We start from the raw sequence: 23,976 nt of genomic DNA on the forward strand, positions 1-23,976 counted from the left end.
TATATCTATATATATATATATATATATATATATATATATATATATATATATTATCAAAGGACACTGGAAAAGAAGGAGCTACACAGCTAGTTAACTTCTTACTTTAAGAAAAATACCATTAATTGGACCACTTGTTGGGCCATGGAAGTGCTTATCTCACAGCTCTGAATAGGACGAGATACATCATGTCTGGAACAAGCCTTTGTTCATTAGCTCAGTAAAAAGAGGGGAAGCCCCAGGCACTGCCATAAATATTAGCAAAACTTTAGCTATGCATCTTTTCACATCTATGCTAACATCCTGTCTCAAGCTTCAAAGGGGAATAATGTGAGAATCTAGATTCAGGGGGTCTATATTACATCACCGAATGCTTAAAAAAGTGAACAATGATTAATTGACCCTATGTAAGCAAAAGCCTGCAATGTCGAACTGTCAGAACAGCAATTTTTTTTCCAAGGGAAAAAAAATCGCTGTTCCAACAACAACAAAAAAAGAAAACCCCACACCCCCCTACTTAAAAATATCAACTCTGAGACTGCACTACCTTGCCAAAAACAGCAAAGTAATGAAGCGGCCAAGCAAATTCTTTCCCAAGGAAAGAATTAGCTTAAAAGCCACTTCGATATTTTGCCTTTTCAGTATTTTATGTTCTATCAAGATGCATTCGAAAGAATGCATCTTCGGTCTTGTAATAGGAACCCAAGTCAGAAGACCAGAAGAGGTCATTCTGCCAGCCATCATGGAAATTTTATATATTAGAAAGAGAAATCTTTCAGTATTGAGTATTCTTTCTTGGGTCTGACAACAAGAAGGACCATTCACCATATCATCTGCCTTGTAAGGCAGGCAAGTAAGTAAGTGGGGAATAGTAATTCTCGTAGAGTCAATCAGAAAAATATAGGGAAGCTTAGTTTAGATATTGTTTTTCTTTATTTATATGAGTTTGTCCGTCAATGTTATTTTCAATATTTCCTGTGATTTGAACTCTGTGGTTTACTGTAAATATATATTCAGAATTTTCATGTTCTTTTATTATTTATTATTAAATATATTTACAACTTTTATTGTGCCAGGTCCTTTAGAAAGTATTTAACCTTTGAGAGTGCTTATATTTATTTGGTGACACTGTGTAGGCCACTCCTGAAAGCCTAGCTGCCTTGGTCAACTATTACCATTTGTATTAATATTAATATTACACAGTATAATTGGACACCATTTGCCAAGGGTCTTAGAGTAGCTGATTGTGGAGTGTCTGATGGCAGTGATAACTACCTTATACTCTGGGCAGAAGGGTCACAGCAAGTAATTATGTGCCAACTTTTCCCAGGTGTGTGTGTGTGTGTGTGTGAAAAATCAAATCTCACTGTGTGTGTGTGTGTGTGTGTGTGTGTGTGTGTGTGTGTGTGTGTGTGTGTGTGTGTGTGTGTGTGTGTGTGTGTGTCAGGTATTTAGAGCAGGGACACAAAGCACTGGTTTCACAGAAAGGGTGCTGGAGAAAATGGCCTGGACACTCAGCTGAGGAATTAACCCTGTAGCTGTGCTAGTGGGAGCCTTATTGGGGCCCTAGAGGGAGACAGATATAAAGAAATCTAGACCATGGGCTAACTGCATCCTCCGTGTGCTCTTAAGGTAAATTGTACTTAGTAGTACAGAGAGCTGCATCTGGATATACCGTGTGTATCTATTTCTCTGAAAGTGAATGTTCCCCACAGGTGCCAGTGGTGAGGATTGAGGTTTCTTGATCATTTTCCCAGAGGGGGGGGGGGTCGTCACATGTTGGTGAGCAGTGGTGGGATATTATTTGAACTTCTATAGCCTGTAAGCAGTTGTTAGTAAAGAAGATGTTTGTACTCTCTGCAGCCACACAGTGAACATACAGAGTTTCATTTTCACAACTTAGCTTAGTTTAGTCAGGGAAATCAGGCAAGGATGTCAGTAGAGGATTATGGCAAGCTGGCAAGGAACCAGTTGACTGAGATGTTCCAAGCCAAGGGACAGGTGCATGCCAACCTGACTAGAGGAGAAGTGATTGCAGCCTTAATCACAGCTGCAGAACAGACCAATAACCAGGAAGACAACTAGTCTGGCATTGGGAATGTACAGTTCTCAAAAAGAGGACAGTTTACCTTTTCCTCAGAGTTCTCAAAAATGGCGTCCGGAGTTAAACTGACTTGAACTGGAGGTCAAGCAATTAGAATTAGAGTTAGCAGAGTGAATGCGGCCTTAGGAGGCCAAAGAAAAAGAGAAACTGAGATGTTTGGAAGCCAAAGAAAATGAGAGGCAGAGGTAACATGAAAAGCAAATGCTGACTCTTCGCCAGGGTAATGGATGTAATGTGGAAGGGAGTAACCATACCCTAGAAGCAATACTGGTCAGTAACCTTCTTCCTCAGTACCAAGAAGGTAATACTTTTGATAGTTTTATTCATATATTTGAAAGAGTATGCAAACAGTATAATGTTGACCGAGGGCTGTGGGTACGTTCTTCACCCCTTCCTCAGTATTAAAGCTATAACTGTTATTTCCAAATTGTCTGATACTGATTGTTTAGACTATGATAAAGTTGAGCACTGTTTATTACAATGTTTTCAGTTAACACCTGAGGCTTACATTCATGAGCATGGACTCAAGGCAGATGAAAGTGTTTGTGATTATACTGCTGAGTTAAGCACTTATTTTCATAGGTGGGTGAGTGTGTGTCAGGTCACCACTTTTGTAGACTGGCAGACCTTTTGGTGAGGGAACAAACCCTAAGCACTTTGGCTGAGGATATGAGAGTCTGGTTGGCAGACCAAGGATGCAACTCTGCAGATGAGCTGGGGGAAGAAAGGGGATATGTACTTAGCAACCAGGGCATCACTGCACAGGAAAGGGATACCCAGTGCTGCACATGGATATAAGTGAGCCCATGGTGGGCAGCCTAAACCACCCCAACAGAGTCCACCAGTAAAAGGGGAAGCCACTAGTTCAGGTACATGGCCAATATCAATGGTTAAATGTTTTAAATATAACCAGTGGGGCCATGTAGCATATACATGTCCATGGAGGCAAGGTGGGGAACAAAAGGTGGGGGAGCCAGCAAGTGTAAATAACAATATGCCAGTAGTAAGTTATCTGCAGACAACAGGGGTACCAAACTATCACAAGAAGTTATATCCTATTTTAGTGGATTGAAAACAGACCACTGCTAAGAGAGACACAGCCTCTGGCATAACCATTTTAAAGCCTGCAGTGGTTAAAGAGGAGCAGTACTTGCTTGGGCAGTCCACTCCAGTCAGAGCTTTAGGAGGGATTCCATTCCAAATGCTTTTGGCCAGGGTTCACCTTGACTGGGAGGGTGGAAAGGAAGCAAGCAAGTAGGTGTATTTGAAGATATACCTGCAGATGTCTTGATAGAGAATGATTTTGATAATGCAGTACCTTGCGTGCATGCAGTGACATGTAGTCAGACTTGGAGACAGGCATTTGCATCTGGTAACCTGAGGGATACCCAGACAGATCACACTCCTGAAGCCAGGACTGGCGATGTAGGTAATTCAGGGAGGGAAATACCCTGTAGCAGTGAGCCTGAAGATGAGCCACAGATGCTGGTAACTACTGATGTTCCCTTGCTCAGGATGACTGCAAGGGCAGAGGTGAGTGGTAGTACCCAGGCTGACAGTGAGGCACCGCTGTCAGACTTCTTGTGGAAGGGGAACTGGGAAAAGTCACAAAGATAGAGTTGAGACATGCTCAGCTCTCAGACCCTACATTACAAGGCTTGAGGGAGGTAGCCAGGGAGGTACCTGAATCTTAAGGAAACAGGGAGTCTGAATCCTGGAACAAAGGGCTGCCGTATAGAGAGTTGACCCATGAGAAGGGGCTAGAAGGTGAGGTAATAGAGCAGTTGGTAGTGCCCAGAGCCTACCATCTGGCACTTTTAGTCATAGCCCACGACATTCCTTTTGCAGATCATATGGTCATAAAACATATCAAGACACTTATTATGCAGACATTTTATTAGCCTGGGATCACCAGGGATATAACAGGGTACTGCGGGAGAGCAGTGCCAAAAAGTAAACAAGGCTGGAGATAAGGTCAAAGCTCCTTTGATGCCTTTGTCTTTGATTGAGGAGCTGTTTCAGAGGGTAGTTATAAATATTGTGGGGCCTCTGAGTACCCCAAGTTCCACAGGGAAGAAGTATATCCTAGTGGTAGTAGATTATGCTACTAGATACCCTGAGGGAGTGGCTCAGTCCTCCATCTAGGCATCAAAGGTGGCAAATGCTTCGCTAGAGATTTTCAGCAGGGTAAGTTTCCCATAAGAAATACTGACTGACAGAGGTGCCAATTTCATGTCAGACCTGCTGGCTTGTCTGTGGGAGCGCTGTGGGGTGAAGCCCCTAAAGACCACCTCCTACTACCCCCAGACTTATGGTCTTATGGAGAGGTTAAGCTCTGTGATAAAGACCATGCTACTGGAATTTGTAGATCAGTTTAAGAGGGAGTAGGACAAATATTGACCCCAAGTATTGTTTGCATACGGGGAGGTGCCCCAGGGATCCACAGGCTTTTCACCCTTTCAGTTGCTGTATGGGCATAGGGTGAGGGGGCACTTAGATTTGATTAGTGATGAGTGGGAGGGTGAGTATGAATCCCATTAGAAATCTATTATGGCTAAACCTCAGGACAAGGCTTAGGGAGTTCATGATCTTGCCCTAGGAGAACCTGGCAGGTCTTCAACAGCAGAAAAAGGTGTGGTATAACAGAAATGCTCAAGTCAGAGAATATGCTGTGGGACAGCAGGTTATGATGCTAATTCCTGTCAGACATGATCAGATGGCTGCTTCCAACCATGGGGTGGGGACTGTACTTAGCCAAGTTTCCTCACAGAGACAAGAGCACCCAGTGGTATATTTCATCCATAGATTCCAACCCAAGGAGGAATGTTATGCAGCTGTAGAAAAGGAAAGTCTAGCATAGTATGAGCACTGCAGAAACATCAGCCTTATCTGGATGGAAGGAAATTCACTGTAGTTACAGATCACAATCCCTTAACATGGCTACATACAGCCAAGCAAAACACCAAGTTATTAAGGTGGAGCTCAGGATTGCAGGCATACAACATGACAGTACAACACCATAGTGGGGTCAGCAATGCCAATGCAGATGGGCTGTCAAGACAGAGAATGGGGTAACATATTCCCAGATAGGCTTATTTCTCTTAAGCCACGTTTCTCAAGGATCACTTGATAAACTAGCTTGAGTCTTTTAAAGGGGGGGGAGATGATGATATGGGCTAGTGCCAGCATAGCCAGCTAAAGTTACGTAAAGAATGATATGTCATTTGAATATCAAATTGATTTATACTAGATGCTTGTGTTACAAATGTATTAGAACTGTATGGCATTTGAAAATCAAAATGTATTTGTAAAGTTGCTAGTGTTAAAAAAATGTATCAGCAGTAGGTCCTGCTGGACAGAGAAAGAATATACATGTGATACTGTTTGTATATATGAAGCAAAGGACACAGGAAGAGAAGGTGTTAAACAGCTAGAAAAATACTGTTAATTGGACCACTTGTTGGGCCATGGAAGTTCTTATCTCACAGCTCTGAATAGGACCAGAGATGGCATGTCTGGAACAAGCCTTTCTTCATTAGCTCAGTAAAAACAGGGGAAGCCCCAGGCACTGCCACAAATATTAGAAAAACTTTAGCTATGCATCTTATCACATCTATGCTAACATCCTGTCTCAAGCTTCAAAGGGGACTAGTGTGAGAACCTAGAGTTAGGTAACCAAATGAGGTCATTCTGCCAACCATCTTGGAAATTTTAGATATTGCACCACATACCTCCGATTCCACCAATTAGCTCTTTAAATCCCAATAATCACCACGATAAAAACTTCTGCAAACAGTTTAATAAATCCACATAACGCCAATACTTCCACAAAATATACAGACAAAAAAAACATCGACGTGCTGTAGTAGTACGTGAATAAGATTATTCATGTACAAAACGAAAACATAGCTATACTAAGAATGCGTAGCACCGGTATAAAAACAAAAACAAAAAAGGACGCCAACACACTAGTTGAGCGCTTTCAACCAGAAACACTGGTCTTCTTCAGAACTAGAACTGAGTGTGACCCACTCAGTTTAAATAAACTCTTTGGCGCCAAAAATTTACCACTTTTAAAGATACATTGTTTTGTACATGAATAATCTTATTCACGTACTACTACAGCACGTTGATGTTTTTTTTGTCTGTATATTTTGTGGAAGTATTGGCGTTATGTGGATTTATTAAACCGTTTGCAGAAGTTTTTATCGTGGTGATTATTGGGATTTAAAGCGCTAATTGGTGGAATCGGAGGTATCTGGTGCATTGTACTATTTCATTTCATTTCTGAATTTTAGATATTACAAAGAGAAAACTCTCAGTATTGAGTATTCTATCTTGGACCTGACAACAAGAAGGACCATTCACCACATAATCTACCTTACTCCATTAATTAAGTAAGAAATAATAATTATCTTTGATTCAGTCAGGAAAATATAGTGAAGCTTAGTTTAGATATTGTTTTTCTTTATTTGTTTGGGTCTGTCCATCAATTTTATTTTCAATATTTCCCTGTGAATTGAACTTTGTGGCTTACTGTAAATATATATTCAATATTTTCATTGTATTTTATTATTTATTATTAAATATATTTAAAACTTTTATTGTATCTGGTCCTTTTAGAAAGTATTTAACCTTTGAGAGTGCTTACATTTATTTATGATACTGTGTAGGTCACTCCTGAAGGCCTTGGTGTCTTGGTCAACTACTGCCATTTGTATTAGTATTAATATTACACAGTATAATTGGACACCCTTTGTTAAGGGCCTTAGAGTAGCTGATTTTGTAGTGTCTGATGGCAGTGATAACTATGTTATACTCTGGACAGAAGGATGTACAGCAGGTAAATTTGTGCCAACCTTTCCCAAGTGTGTGTGTGTGTGTGTGTGTGTGTGTGTGTGTGTGTGTGTGTGTGAAAAATCAAATCTCACCAAGTGTGTGCGTACCAGCTACTTGGAGCAGGGACGTGAAACACTGGTTTCACAGAGAGGGTGCTGGAGGACTTGGCTTGGACACTCAGCTGAGGACTTAACCCTGTAGCGGTGCTAGTGGGGAGCCTTATTTGGGCCATGGAGGGAGATAGATATAAAGAAATCCAGACCCAGGGCTGACTGTGTTCCCTGTGTGCTCTTAAGGGAAATTGTACTTGGTGCAGAAAGCTGCATCAGGAAATACTGTGTTTATCTATTTCTCTGAAAATGAACATTCCCCACAGGTGCCAGTGGTGAGGATTGAGGGTCCTTGATCACTGGCCCAGTGAGGGGTTGTCACAGTGCTATTGAGGTGACAGGAGTAAGGAGAGAGATGAGGAGACACTTTTACTAGCACACCTGGCAGACTGCTATGCATTGTTATGCATAAGTGAATAATTAGCTGAACCTTGCAGGTCTGGAAATGTGATACTCCAGCTGACTGAAGGAGAGAAGATGGGAGGAGTGTGTGTGTGTGTGTGCATGCGTGCGTGTGTGTGTGTGTGTATATATATATATATATATATATATATATATATATATATATATATATATAGTTCCCCTTCATATGGTCGAAGTTCTCTAAACTCGAAAGTCATTTAGAGAAACTCGAACATATGAAAGGGACAAAAAAAAAATTAACAGCTTTCATATGTAAAATTATGTTATCTCAGCAATGAGCTAATACGTCTGAAGTTCTTTTCACAAAATGTGTAACACATCAGTAAGAAATATACCTCTCAACTGTCCAGATTTTTACAGGATATCCAGTTTTTTGACTCATATTTTTGGTCTGTTCCTCATAAAATTTGTGGTTTTCTGGCATCTCACTGGGATGATCTAAAGATTAAAATCACAAAATATTGACATACTTTTGCTTTTCAGACTTCAAATCCTCCAATGTATGTTAACACAAACCCTTGTACTTTAGCAGCTTTCTAAGTTTATAAGAGCAATATTTAAAATCTGTCCCTATTTTGGGTCTTTATCCCCTCATTGTGTCAGTCTTTGTCCAGATTTCTTACACTAAGAGGTTGAAAGGTATGGTAAGAAAGATTTGTAAGAGACACTGCAGGACAGTAAATGATACTTTTATTGAGGCCACTGAAAATTAACACTGCTTTTCAGTTCTTCCATTCTAAGTCAATTGGACTGTAATATGACAGTCCAGAAATGGACATTGTAATCACATATACAGTGCCCTTAGAGTGCATTATGGGGAAGATTTAGCTTTATAAGAAACTCATCAGGCTATCTGCCCCTAGGAGAGCACTGAGGATTACAAATAGAGTAAAGTTAGTAGTGACTACTTTTTATTGCACATATAGGTTTGCAATGTGTAGGAATTCAAGAAAAAAAATAAACAAAATATGTTTTTTTTTTCTGTAGTGGTCCTTTAAAAGACAAACAGGGATAATCACACAGAACAGTATTCTAAGTGGTTTTTACTTCTTTTTCTTTCTAAAGTGGCCAGTTGTAATTCTTTTGTTATGCCTGAGTTGTCCTTAAACTAATCTCTCCTTCCCCTAAACACCTTCCCCTTCGTATCTGTCAAAGTGGAAAATTTCAGCTGTTTGCTGCTGTGATTGATAGCTCACAGCAGGAGCATAACTCTCAATCTCTTAGCACAAGAAATCTGGACAGAGCCATGGGGGGAAAGGTCCAAAAATAGGGACAGATTTTAAATATTGCTCTTATAAACTTAGAAAGTTGTTAAAATAATAGGTTTTGCATTACATGCATTTTCTGAAAGACAGGAAGCCTGAAACTCAAGTCTTTGTCATTATTTAGTGATTTAATCCCTCATTGATTTGCTAGAAAGCCACAATTTTGTTTGAGGAATGGACTAAAAATATGAGCCAAAAATCTGGACATTTTGTAAAAATCTGAACAGTCTAGAGGTATGAGCAGGAAGCAAAGTTTGTGTGCTGAGAATAGTGTTCTCTGTGATTATCCACTTTTGTTTTTAAGCAGTCATTGAAAAGCAAGAAATGGTAATTAGACTTGAATGACTAAAAGAAAGCAGAGTATGTGTGAAAACACATGTAAAGTCAATGTACTGACAGGAACTTAGGGGCTATGATCTAATATTTTAAAGCTAAACACTGGATTGTGGGATACCTGGAGGTAGACTAAAAAAATTAAGATGCTGGACACCATGTGGGCAGACTCTGGAATTACATTTAAAATATAAAAAAATATATAGAGTCCAAAAGTAGTATTAAAATGTAGAAAACACCAAGACTTGATGAAATAAGCATTTTTTTTCAGTCTGTGGGCATGGTTCTCGTTTAAGGGATTCCTGCAACTTTATCACTGATGACAGCAGTACTGTAGCTAGGTATTCTGGTGCTCTATGTAGTTCTCTGATTTGGCACCCTCCTCAACTAAGTTGAAGGCCAAAACTCAAAAGAAAAAAAAAAAAAGGTGGTCCTTTCCGGTGAAATATGAAACTGCTCTCCTTTCTTCTTTGAAAAATTGTAGCAAAGCACTTGCTATAAATGTAACACAAGGCTTTCTACACCTAAATACAACACATAAAGCCCTGAAGCATTTCAACCCTGACTGCAAGTACAGTATCAGCATTCGTTCTGAATGCCAATACTGCACTACCAACCCCTTTGTCATTTGCTGATCTTGCCCCCTATCATCTTGCACCTGGGGCAGCTATCCCCTTTGCCATTACCTAGCTATACATCTAGTTGAAAGCAAACCTCTCCAGGTCTCTAATGTCACAGGAAGCCCAACACAGCTTTAAAGCAACTTAAACTGCTGTAATAAAACAGACACACAGATGCATATACACAGTCACAGATACACACACACACACACACACACACGCACACGCGCACATACACACACACACACACACATGCACACACACACGCACACACACACACACACACACACACACACACACACACACACACACACACACACACACGCACACACACACACACACACACACACACACACACACACACACACACACACACACACATATTTTGTAAGGGTGATTAAGTAATAATTCAGCACTTGTCAGTTCTACTGCAATATTTGATTTTTTTCACCTAAAGCATTACTTCTTTACTAACAATGAAAGGTACAGTCTGACACAACAACTTGCATCTTTATCAACCAACAGATGCAAAGCAGCACAGTAATACAGTAAGAAAAATAGTACTCCTCCCACAGCATCATACAAAATACAGCAATGAAAGTTTAAAGAGTAAACCGAACGTCTGCCTTAGCACTTGTGAAATTTGAAAGGTCAGTGCCAGCATATTGATGAAATCACTGCTTAAAGTATACTATCATAACAGTTACAGTTTACAGCCAGGCTATGTTCCGATCTTAACAACCAAAAATAAACTTACTTACTACCAGGAAGCACACTGTTACAGCCATGCACCCTCTACCATAAGGTAAATGTCCCTATGAAATATGTTTATTCCACTGTTAAAATATGATTTACTTATCTCAAAAAGTGAGGATTCTTGCTAGTTTCTTTCTTAGAGTAGCCCTGTGCCATTGCTCCACTATTAAAGCTAGTGTTTGCCTTAGAGTGTTATCCATATGTAAGACAGGATGGAAATTCCACCATAATGTGCTGCTGCATTTACCCATACTGCAGTTCACTACTGCAGTGCCTGCAGGCAACTGTATTCCACTCCATTGATAGTCATCATGCAATGACTTGGAAGCAAGACTATAAATAGAATGATGAGTTGTCCTTTTCCATAGTCCATCTTGTAGCCTGCCATATCTTGGAGCATAGTACATTGGAAGAACTTTGGCTCAGCTTGTTAAATTGACAAACTTGAGCCAGAGACGAGTTTATGGTCAAGCTCAAGCTTGGCTTGAGCCAGCCTGAGCTCACCCAACCATAGCTTGACATTACAAGTTTGACCACATGAAACTGGAACATTGGGTAGCTATTAAAATGTTATGGTTACAGTAAAAGAAGAGTACAGACATGCTATTATGGCAAAGCAAACTATAATGCAAACCATAAATATATAAGCAATGACATATTTCAATTCTGTATTCTAAAGTACCTCTTCACAGAAAGCCCGATACTGTAGTAGATTGATGATCCTTTACTGAGCATTGTTTAATGTCCTTGAAGACACATGCATATATCTATATCTATGTCTGCACTGCATGTGCAGCAATGGATAATGGAGTATGCATGGCATAGATATTACCAGGCACTGGGGTGCTATGTGGCATGAGTGCTTATTCCTTACAATCACTTGGCATGTCAGCTCTGTTGGCATAGAGGGATAAAGCCCTGAATACGACCCAGGCAACTCACTAATTGTTAGCTGTTCAGGCAGTGCAGGAGATGATGCAAGAGATGAGAGGAATATGATGAGCAATGTCTGCCCCCTCTCTCAGGGAGGAGAGATGAGGAAAATTTGTTCAGGTACGTTGTCCATGTTGAAAACTTTGCTATAGACTGGGGATCCCTCAGTGGGTGTTTTTCAAGGATACCAGGGGAAGATGAATGTGTCACATGTGGAGGCATGAATATGCTTCACTACAGCCTACTGCATGACCAACCCTTGGCTACTTGTGAGGATGGGTGGTGATGAAGGGTCTAAGAAGAATATCCCTTAGAGTGGATGATGGCATCACACTCTAGGATCACTCAATTCTTGAGCCAGTGAACAAATGAGTTAGATGTCTCTTTCCTAGGGAAGAAAATCATTCTGTGAGATAGCCAGTAGGTGGGAATCAATTAATAATCATCATCATCAGTAAAAACTAATTAACAAAATAAAAAATCTATGTGTACATGATAATATCAGTACTATACACAACCAAAAAGTGCCTTATTGCACATATGAAATGTGTGCCATTTTTTACAATTAGAATGTTTTGTGTAGTTGTTTATGTATGTGAATTATAAGGTTTGCAGTACATTTTCATGTGAAATGGTTCATTCAGCCATTTTAACTGATTATTAGTATGAAATTTTCAGGGTGGTCATTTTAGTGGTACTTCTGTTTAACTATCATGTGCCTTTTTACAATTATTATTTTGCAGTCAGTTTATTAATCACAATATGGATCCCAAGTTGCAGAAATCTGGTGTCAAAGCTCAGGTGGTGCTGGTGGTGGTGGTATATAAATGGAATGTTGAAAGCCTGAGCTTGGAATGATAATTTTTGTATAAATATGGTCATTTGTTGAAAAAAAATATTAAAAACATCTTTTTTCATGTTTTGTCATCTTCTGTTGTAAGCAATTGTTTTACGGGTTTTAACAGTATAAAATTTTGCTTCAGAATTTTAATTGGGATTCCTTGATGGTCTCGCTGTTTATTAATCAGTAGTCAGATTTTTGGCAGTTATGATAATTTGCTGAAAATAAAGTAAAAATGTGCTTTTATTATATTTCACTGACTTTCTAATAGAGGCACCATGCAGTATTTTTTTATTTCTGTACTATTTTTGTTCCATTTGTTGAAAGCATTTTTGTAAAGATATGTGGAAGCTGACTGCAGACCCTTCATCCTTTGCAGATCAGAATTAGTTCTGAGTGAAACAATGGAAGCCAGGAAGATTTTGAATACTGTAAAGCAGAAGGGATCTGTGACTAAATGTGAGGTTTAGGTTGCTTTTACTAGCTTTCTTCTATGCATGGAACATATATGATGCACATGTAGCTAGCAATCTGATTGGCCATTTTTCCTTGCCCATTGTGCATAGGTGTGTGTGTGTGTGTGTGTGTGTGTGTGTGTGTGTGTGTGTGTGTGTGTGTGGATGCGAGCATGCATGTGCATGCAGCACTAACAAAAGTTGTTTTCTTTTTCTGCTCCAGTTTATCAAATCCTCCTTTGGGTGTAACTAAAAATGATCATGTACTCTGTATGTTTTTTAAATCAAGTATTTAAATCTATAAGATGCTAATTTTGTTAGCTGCTTTACAAGCTAGTGCTAAAGATTTTATCATTTACTGTGTCCCTTTTTCTGTCTTTCCAAATTCAAGGAAGAAAATTTCCAAGACGTTCCTCGCTGGACTCATCAGAACGCATATATGAACATGTCAAAAAGAGAGATGAGACTGAAGAACAAAAAGAGATGGTCAGCTTGAAAGACTCAGGTACAGACTGAAAGCACTTTTTTATTGCAGAGCATAAATCCAGTTATTTAATTATGCCAACCTAAATCCAGTATGTTATCTTTGTTATAATCATAAGAGGGTTACTATTTTTAACAAACTCCAGTTTGATCAAATGTTATAGAATATTTCATAATAATTTTAATTGAGCATATGCTTATCTGTTAGTGTAGTGAATCAACTTTTATCTGCAATGCAAGTGACCTGGTTTCACAAGCATGCCCACATTATTAACAGAGAGGCTGTGCAAGGTGGACTGTGATATCCAGTGGGACATCTGGCAAAGTTTGAAAGAACACATGTATACAGATGCTTGAAGCAGATTTGAAAATGATAAATACTAGACACTGTCTCCTTGTCTCTTGATAGTGGAACACAAAATCCAGACAATTATTGAGGACAAAGCTCCTGGCCTGATTAAATAGTGCCTGGGTTTCAGTATGAGAAGTCAGTAACCTGGTTGTAGGACTGGGTGTAAGTGTAAACAAGTAACAACAATATAAGTTAACATGGCCTTCTCTTTACATTCTGAATAGCATTAAAGACCTAAAAGTGTCCACCAGTTTATCAGAATTTTTGTTATGTAAAATGCAAATGAAGTTGGATTGTAAAAAACGTGTCTTCATTCTTTTCTTCAGATGTATCCGCTATGCCAGAGAATGTTGAACCGGATGATTATGATGATGTTGATGGCTCACCAGAAGACAACGAGACTCCACTAAGTGGCAAATGTGGATCCGGAGGTTTGTGTTAAGAAATGTATTTTTACTGGGATGATCTGACTGGGTATGTCAAAATACCCCTTTTTTCAGTGGAAGCACAGTAAGAAAAGTTCCAAAGTTAAGCAATAAAAGCAAGCAACAGAAAGAAATATAGCTATATAAAAAGGTGGTTACATATTATAAGAAAAAAAACATTAGTGACATTCCAAAAATAGTAAAAACAATGCGAAGATATACTTTTGAATACACAAAAATATATAAAATTAGTAACTTTCCAAAAATAATAAAACCGGGTAAAAATATGTTTTTAAAGCAGAAATTATATACAGTTATATAATTAATAACATCCCAAAAACATTGGAAAATAGCACAAAGATGCAGTTTTACTTAAGCACAAATTATAATACCATCATCATCATTATTATCATTAATAAACACTCTTTTTTCCATTTTCTGCATTGGAATGGGATGTCATATTAATTGTTGCCACATCACTCAATTTAATGTCACTCATCTACCTTCTTCAAAAGTCATGCTTAAGTGTTGTAGGTCTTCTCTTATGCAGTCCATCCATCTTTTTGATGGGCATCCTTGTTTTCTGTTGCCTTCTTCCTGTCCCTCCCAAATTTTCTTCATCAAATCATCTTCTGCTTTTCTGCATATGTGCCTAAACGAGTTCCATTCACAATCTCGAAATACCAAAATCTCGAGTTCAGAATCTCGAGATCTTGGAATCTCAAAATTGTAAACCCCCCCCCGAAACACCACCCAACACATGCCAAACGTGTATGCAGGGGGGCCAAGCCCCCCCTGTACCCCCCCATACCCCCTGCAACTTAAATATGCCAACTCTGAGATCACACTACAGCAAGGACAAGAGAAATCTCCCGGTCCTCGCTGTATGCCGATCTCCATTCAGGATTTTGAAGTTTTAAAACTTCGAACATATGATCTTCGAAAGTATGAGATTTGAAGTTTTAAGCTTTGAAACTCTGAATGGAACCTGCCTAAAGCACCATAATCTAGTCTCTCTGATGTTCTCTCCACTTGGAACTACTTTGGCATCTGCTCTGCTCTCATTATTACTTTGTCTGTCTCTCAGTATGAATCCTAGCACTGATCTTAAGCATTTTATCTCCACTTCTAACTCCTCTAACAATGCCTTCACTGCTCAGGTTTCTGTACTGTTTAGAAGAACTGGTCACACCACAGTTCTGTACACTTTACTTTTCAGTTTCTTTGGCATACTTCAGCATTCTTCTGTAACACGCTACCCCCGACACTCTATACCATTTCACTGTAGCGCCCCTGATTCTAGCTTTGAACCCATTCAGAATTCTCTTCTTCTCAACCACCCCTCCTAGATACTTGAAGTAGATATAACCCGTAACATTAGTTTCCTTTCTATCTCAATTTTTATCTTCTTCTGATTTCTCCTATTTGCTTCCATTACAGCTGTCTGTACTCAGTTTCATCCAGTGTGCATTTAGTTGTGTATTCCATTGCTCTATCATTTGCTGAGTTCATGTACTGAGTCAGCTTGTAATACTACTTCATCTGCATAGAGCAGCTTTGTTGATCTATCCCCCTCTTACCTGTTTGCTAATGTAATCCATCACCAGTATGAACAGCAGTGGGCTCAGAGATGAACCATGATGTATACCTACTCCCAATGGGAACCCCTCTGTGAGTCCAAGCACTGTTCATACTTGTGTTATTTGGCTGTTGTACAAAGCCTGTATGAATTCTACCAATGTTTCTCGGACTTTAAAGCATTGCAGGACTGTCCAAATTAGCTTTTTTTAGGACCTTGTCATATACTTTCTCCAAATCTAAAACATCTCAGTTGGACTCTTTCCTTACCTGTAGCTTCTTCTTCACTGCCTGTCTCACTGTGTACATCATGATAATTGTTATGTGTTTGGATCACAATCTGAACTGCTCATTTTCCTTCTTGCCTCCTGCTGCTGTTCGTATTCATTTATCAATCACCTCTCCAGCACTTCCATGTCATGTGACAGGAGTTTGATAGTCTGTATTGCCCACAGCTGTGAATGTCTCCTTTGTTCTACACACACACTAGAATGCTTATTCTCCAGTCATCTGAGATTTGCTTTTCTCTCCATGGTACTGTGAGCACCCACAGGACATACTTCTCCCCTAACTCACACAACATCTTGATCATATTTGCTATGATTTCAACTAAGTCTGTTGTTTTGCCTGTTTTACTTCATTTAGGGTGGTCTTTTCTTCTTCTTTCATTGTGAGTTGTGTATGGGGTAGTACAGCTTCTATGGAGTTTACCTGCTTTGAAAGGATATTTTAGAGCTACACAGTTACGGCTCATTCACATAACACAAGCAGTAGGTTATAAGTCAAAGTTCAAAGGGATGATTAAATAGGGGGGAATTTAAGGAGAGAATATGATTTTAGATGCAGGTCCTTAAGGAGAATAACAACCACCATATAGAATATTAGAATACTTTCTGCTACTTTATGAATATAAGGACTAAGCCAATATAGGAATAAGAAAGGAGTTCTTACCAATAGGGATGACCACAACTAGGGGTATAGAAAGTAGGCAAGAAGAGGCTGGAGTCTACTGCAGAAAATTAGCAAAGAAATAAAGGAGAACTTGAGAGGGAAAGGTAATATAATGGGATGAGGCCGAGAAGAAGTTTGGGTTGCAGGTTACAGACTGCCCTCCCTAGGGATTGATAACAGAGTATAGACAAATATGCTCTGGCATTGTGTTTAGTTGCATCTAGGACAAAAATTGCTTGTAAAAAAGGTATAATTTAATAGGGCATATGAAATACTGCATAACTATAAGAATCAATGAGAGGTTAAAAAATACTGGGAAGAGAGAACAGAACTACAGCATGCAAAGGAACAGAAGAACATCTGTACACCTCCAGGTATGCAGCAAAGTCCAGAAAGTTTAGGATTTTTTTTTTTTTGAAGTTTTTGCATAGGTAATTTTATATCTTAGGTAGTCTTTAGAGATTTTTCTTTGTGTAGATAGCAAATGCTGGATATGTGATGGGAAATATGTAATTGGGAAAATGTTTTTTTTTTGGGAATGTAAAGAGTTGCAGATTTTATAAATTCCCTACAAAATACTTTGTCATAAATATTGGGGGAGTAAATGTTGTAACTAAGGAAATTATTCTTTTGAACTGGGATATAGCATATGAACTGCCGAGATATAGTAAGACCATACTAAGGTTAATGCTATTAGCTGCAAAAGCAGCAATTACAGTAGAGAGTCAATTATCAGAACTAATTGGGACATAAAATAGTTTGGATAATCAAACATATAATTGAACCAGATAAAAAACTTCTAAAAACGTTTTTGATGAACATTAAACAAGAAAAATAAAACAAATTTACTGTAAGTACAAAACAGTACAGTATATTATTGTAGTACAAGCTCAAAAAACCTGTACAAGCAAATATGTATAAAGTTTACATATTCAGACTTTATGATTTTTCCTACTCGAAAACTTTTGAAGGCTGCCTTTGGATATTTGACGTTTCACAAAATCGACTCTCTACTGTACTAGAAGAGTGAAATCAAAATCTAAACTATCTGTAACCGAAGTGCTGAATATTATAAAAGGAGATAAAAGAAAAGGAACTTGAATCTTTAGAAAAGGAAATAAAGGGACAATTTGCATGAAAATGGAATCTGTGGGAACAGTATATGCAGAATAATCTTCTGGAGGAGTGAAATTTTGGGGAAGGCAGAAATTGTGCAATTTACGTAATGCTGGAGTGAATGAAAATTGTTAAAATGTATACTGTGTGGAAGCAACAAACACTGTAATTGTGGCTTGTTGTCTATTGCTGTACATGTACTTATGTCAGTTTTTAGTGCCATGTTTATAAAGATGTTTAAAAATGATCATGTAACATTTTATATGCTTTACTGATTATCCATTTCTTAATAGTGTCTTCTCTTTTTAATTCCAGTAAAACCCTACCACAGCTGATCTTTACCTCAGTGCTTCCCTTTCTCCCTCCGTTTATAGTCTGCTGACAATCCCTGCTTCATATGGCATTCTTTGACTTGCAGGTCAGTCACATGCTTGGCTTCCTCCTACTTTGACTTTCCTTTCTAATTTATTTGCTCCCAGTAGACAGTATCCTTGTTCAGTTTCCTCCAGTTATTTCCTGCCATCTCTTGCCTGATTTCTGTACCCTCTTTCTGTACTCCCTGAGTGGTTTAGTTTTTATAATGTTATCTGCCACTTTTTGTATTTTCTATAGTTATTTCGGTACTTATGTATTATCGCAACCACATCATGAAAACCGCTTTATGAGAAAACTTCAATGCGTTTTTCATTTCAGATTAATGCATGCAACCTATAGGAAACCTTTTCTTTTTAAAACAAATGAAAATGTACAACATGCCTGTGGTTTGGGGTGTTTGCCACCCCCCCAACCCCTATCTTTCTCTAGAATTGTTGATCTACGAAGGTGAGCTGTGGGACTCCTGTTGTGTAGTGGTCCAATAAAGCAATACAGATATTTTTTAGGTTTGACTGGTTTTAATAACAAACTGTAAAATATGTGATATACACATGGTGTTACTTGTAAAGAGCTGCACCTTGCAACTGTCGGTATGTATACTTTACTTCATATTTTGGTCCGTTCCTCCAAACAGCGTGTTTTTTCTGAAAATCCCCGAGGATTGAAGTCAGTAAAGAATGGCAAGTATTTTTAGATTTTTGCCTGTTCACCCTCCACCACCACCACACCCAATCACTGTACCCATTGTTCAGATTTCTTGTGGTAACAGGTTAAAAGATAAAAACTATCGATATTTACATGAGAGCGCTCCAGCAATGTATTCATTAATTATGCCAAAAAGGCGGGGAGCATTACTGTTTAACTTTCCACAGCACAAAGATTTCCAAAATTTAAAAATACAACAGAGTTGACTGACTTTACTAATTTGAAATGTAGTAACTAACCTTGAAACAGTACACGATGAAACATTTCTGGTAAGACATTCATTTGCTGGTTGCGATTATAAGCAAGTTTTCTCATAAAGCGGTTTTCATGATGTGGTTGCGATAATATGTAAGTACTGTTATTTCTATTCTCTTTAAAGTCTTCTTTCCTAAACCTTAGTCATTCTGAACCCCTCATAATGTTTACCTTGTTCTACCATCATCTTTCCCACTTCGATAGTAGTCATCTGCTTGTTCTGTGCAAGTCTCAGCTATGTAGCTTTAAAGTATCCCTTCAAATCATAAACCACCCTGTTCAAGAGGAAGATTCTTTTATACCACTTTACTCTTGCCCCTTTCCCTTCTCATATTCATTCAGTTTTTTGTTATTGCCCACAGCTTTTCCTCTGGTTGATAAAAGTATGCCTAGCTTAAGTGCAGAATCAAAGGAACTTAAAAAAAAGTAATTGCTTGCATCTTAGTGGCAATGGTCATTAAGTTTCCAATATCTTATATTTTTTAATAATTTTCTGCTTGATCTCTTCCCACATATCCTTAGATGTGACAGCAGGCCTTCTCATTCCTTTCAACTGCCCAGATTTTCAGGGAACGTCCAGGTTTTTGCCTCTTATTTTGGTCTGTTCCTCATAAAATATGTGGTTTTCTGGCAAATCATTGAATATTGAAGTCACTAACTAATATCCTTCATATCCTTCAGAAAAATTACAATAATGCAAAATGTGTCTTTCTAGCAACTTTCTAAGTTTATAGGAGCAATGTTTAAAATCTGTCCCTAGTTTTGGGCCTTCGTCTCCCCATTATTTCTGGCTTTGTCCAGATTTCTGGTGCTGAGTGGTTGAGAGGTATGGTCCTTCTTAATCCATGCACCTAAATATTTGTCTTTTCATGTCCCCATAAATACTTTTAAAATCCATCTTTTACATTATCCCACTCACCAGCCAGTCCTTCTAAAACAATGTCTATCTGCTGTAATAATTTCTGAATTTTATTTATTACCCATTTATCAACCCCCCCCAAACATTTAATACATTTTTGGGAAATGCCAATGCTTTTTTATTTTAGTTTCTTGCATCTTTACCTTAACCCTTATAGGTGCATGGTCAGATATGATTATTGGATGAGTCTCAATACTTTCAACCAAATGCAAGTGCCCCTCTGATTGTCCAGGCTAGCCTGGATATTTATATTTATTTAGCATTTGTTTACCAGGAAAGTCCAACTTGGATTGAACCAATTTTCATTGGAGGCCCAGGGAGAAACACTCCAGATGCATGTCTTTGTAATGTGGGAGGAAACCGGAACACCTATAGAACACCCACACAAACACAGAGAGGGCATGTGGATTCCACACAGAAGGCACCCCAGCCAAGAATTGAACTGGAGAACCTCTTGATGTGAGGTGACAACACAAACTACTGCACCACTGGCTCTATTGGCTTTTGGAGAATATGTAAATTCCTGTCAAACGGGTGATCCTAGGATAGCATCCCTCATACTAAATACTTTCATATACTTTAAAAATAAATCTGCATTCTCAAGTTATTGTTTCTCTTCTAGGGTATGTGTATGTTTATATATAGTGCATGACTGTGTGTTTCTACTTAATGCCTAGCTTACTAGTTATCTCATCTGGGTTGCTTGCACTTTGGAAGCAGATGGCTCAGGGTTTGAGACTTTATGCATATTATGTAACCCTCAACTAGCATAACATTTACTTAGTTACAATTTTACACATTTACTTGAACTCATGTCACATATTTCCAAACAGTTCAGTTCACTATACCTTTCCTCAAATCCCTTTAAAAAAACAGAACAAAAGATTTACATACAATTGAAGGAACAAAGCCCTACAAGCCTCAGTTTCTCCATGGTGGAAACCTGCAGTAGCACCCACTCTAAAAGTAAGGTCATGCCTGCTAAAATGCATTTTACAGGAGCTTGCACGCAAACATATCACTGCTTTACTTTAAATGCAATATGTGCTCCACTCCTAGGTGTAACAAACAGTCAAAATATTTTTTAAGTTAAAGGCTAATTAAATATTTCTCTTTGAAAACATTCACTGACTAGCCTTGTGAAATAAAGTTTAACTTTATGTTTAATACATTGCAAAACTGGAGTAGTTGAGAAGATACTCATTTCACCATTATTTCCTCCTTCATTTATCCCCTTCCCATTTTCTTAAAACTACATACGTGCATCAACAGATCACCACCGCAGTAGCTTTGGCTATAAGGGCTATAGCCATACTAGCTGGCCAGCTTCCAAAGCTTAAGGGCACATTCCATGTGCCCAGACAATTGACAGTTCAAGAACATATGGAGAAATTCAGTGGTCTAGATGCCAAGCCCTTCAGAGCTTTCTGGCTGCCAAAGAGCACTCTTCTTGCAGGCTTTCAAGAATCAATGGTTGACTAGTGTTTCTCTGTTGCTGGGTAGATAAGCTCCCTTAGGGGGGTGGCAGACTTTCATTACTCAACAAAACTTTTTTGCTACATTTTTACTTTATCTTGGAATGTCACTTAACATTTCAGTCAGTTAGAAACAAGTTTTTAAGTGTTTCTTGGCTCTTTCTCTAGCCACGAAAAAAACATTTCTAGACAGCCTTTGTATCTTCAGCAGGCTACTACTTTGTCTCAGCTGCAGATGGGTGACCCTGCACTGGCCATTTCTGATTCCTTGGAGCACTCATTCCTCCTTGGTTTCTGATTGGGAGTTTGCATAATGATTAAAGTCTTTATAGTTCATAGGTGTGTACTAGGCTAATGGCCCTGGGGCCTTTACAAGCCTAGCCATAGGATTACCCTGGCATTGTGCCACCCAACCTTAGTTTTCAGTGCCTCTGTCGAGTAGAGCCACTGGACTTATACTCAGGGTGAATGTTCTATTTCCTATGCACTCATCGAGATTTCTCTTGAAGAGGGTCAGCAAGGTGCTCTGCTTGACATGTATGGGAAGTCTATTCCATAGCATGGACAGTCTCTGTGTTACGAACCTGTCCCTCCAGTATGTTCTGTTGATTGTGGTAATGAGGTCAAGGTCTCTGGAGTATGTGGTGCAGAGGGACTTGGATTTCTTTAGATGTAGCATTTCTAACAGAGCTGGGTCAGACATGGCTTTGTAAGTCAAGCAGATATTGCCTATAAGTAGGCGATATGAGACAGAGAATAGGTTCATAGGTAAGTACTAGGCTATCAGCCCTAGGGCCTATACAAGCCTAGCCAAAAAGGTACCCTGGCTTTTGCCACCCAAGAAAATTATTTTAGTTGTAGTTTTTTGAGTCTGTCCATATAGGATAAGTGTTTAAAGCATAGGATCCTCTTTGTGAGGTACTTTTGCGGCCTCTCCAGTTGTTGCAGGTGTCTAGTGAGGTTCATGCCAAATGGGGCATTGTACTCTATGATTGGCCTAATGAGGGAAGAGTAGAGGGAGACAATGACCTCTTTTTTCCTGGATGCAAATCCCTTAGTAATGACATGTGCCACATAGAAGGATTTTCTGACCACAGTGGCAATGTGGTGATCAAAAGAGAGGTTGCTGTCAACCTGTGTTCCCAGATCTTTTATAAAGCCTTCTGTGTTCAGTGGACTACCATCGATGTGGTAATTCATGCGAACTGTTTTTTTCTCAAAGGGGGTGGTGATACATTTTTTGGCATTGAGCTTAAGGCCATGGTTCTGACACCAGTCATTGGTCTCAGTGAGGCCATTCTGTAAGATGTCAACATCACTTGGGGAGTTAATAATAGCTCCCAACTTGCAATCATCTGCGAACTTTGTCAGCCAGAGTCCCTTCGTGTTGGCCTGGACTTCAGAGAAGTAGATACCAAAATGGAGAGGACCCAGGACTAAACCCTGTGGGACTCCACTTGTGACTAGTCAGCAATCTGACTTGGAGTCAGCTAATTTCACACTGAATTCTATCTGTGAGCCAGTTTGCAACCCACTTAGTGATATAGGGGTTGATCGCTAGCTTAGTGAGTTTTTCTATGATTTCTGAGTGAGGAATTGTATCAAAGGCCTTGGCCAGATCAAGGTAGGCTGTATGAACCACCTTGCCTTCATCCACAGCTCTGGTGACTGACTCAAAGAAATCACTCGTCTGGCAACAGACAACTATTTTATTAAGCGCTTTTCGTCTGTCAAAATTTAGAGACTTCTTCAGATAAAAAAATACATTCAAACACACGGTTTAAATAACTATGTCATACAATCAGGTGATTCAAAACCTGCCTCCATTTAAAACACCCCCTATCAATAAAAAACTTACACATGTAGATTCACTGTTTTAAAATCCTTAAATAACATCAGTCAATAAGAACTAAATTATTAATTCAAATTACATAAAAATCATACTGTACATAGTTTTTGACCACAAAAACAACAACAAAAATTCAAAGCTAATAGTTACATACAATAAAATAGGAATTGAATACTGAATAATTAAGTTCATATATGAATTTATAAAATGTATTACTTACTACCAAAATTTTGTTGAATTACTTTATTAAACAACCGTGCAAGTACCCAGTATACAAGGTAGCTAATGGACCTAAACTACACCCAATCTTATCTTTCAAGGTTTTTCAGTTTCAAGATGCACAAGATGGAAAAAAACTCATTCAGCCCCGGAAAATGGCAAGCGTCCATACGCAGTTGCCAGCTCAATTCGAGTCTTTCTAATAATAATGATTCAAGGCCACCCCTTCCATCCAAGTTGACACAATCAATAGTCCTAAATTTAAAATGATGGTCGAGATATGCATCCACATGTCTAGCCAAGGCACTTTCCTTTTTTAATTTGCTAATGTAATACAGGTGTTCGTATACTCTTTCTCTCAGCCTACGATCGGTCTTCCTGATATAGAAGGCTGGACATTGCTGGCACTGTGCCATGTATACTACTGCTTTACTCTGGCAATTAAACTTAAATTGGGTCACATATTTTTGCCTTCTCAAAGTAAAGCATTGACATATGTCCATGTGTTTACAGTAATTACACATGCTACATTTGAACATGCCTGTTTGGATACAAGGGCCCTTTACTTTCTGTTGTAATATTTTTTTCAAATTCTGCC

At 38.7% G+C, this 23,976-nt stretch overlaps 1 protein-coding gene across 1 annotated transcript in view; it reads left to right on the top strand.

Moving 5' to 3' along the window:
• The window catches only part of LOC122808441 (scavenger receptor cysteine-rich type 1 protein M130-like), a gene marked incomplete in the record, with an annotated part of 758,816 nt that overhangs the window by 469,376 nt on the left and 265,464 nt on the right, over positions 1 to 23,976 (top strand). Inside the window, 2 exon segments of the mRNA XM_044079404.1 lie at positions 13,068 to 13,181; positions 13,838 to 13,942. Coding sequence (XP_043935339.1) covers positions 13,068 to 13,181; positions 13,838 to 13,942 — 219 coding nt within the window.

The sequence above is a fragment of the Protopterus annectens genome, chromosome 8.part0 (assembly GCF_019279795.1).
Source record: "Protopterus annectens isolate FY-2018-M chromosome 8.part0, PAN1.0, whole genome shotgun sequence".
Taxonomy (NCBI): domain Eukaryota; kingdom Metazoa; phylum Chordata; order Ceratodontiformes; family Protopteridae; genus Protopterus; species Protopterus annectens.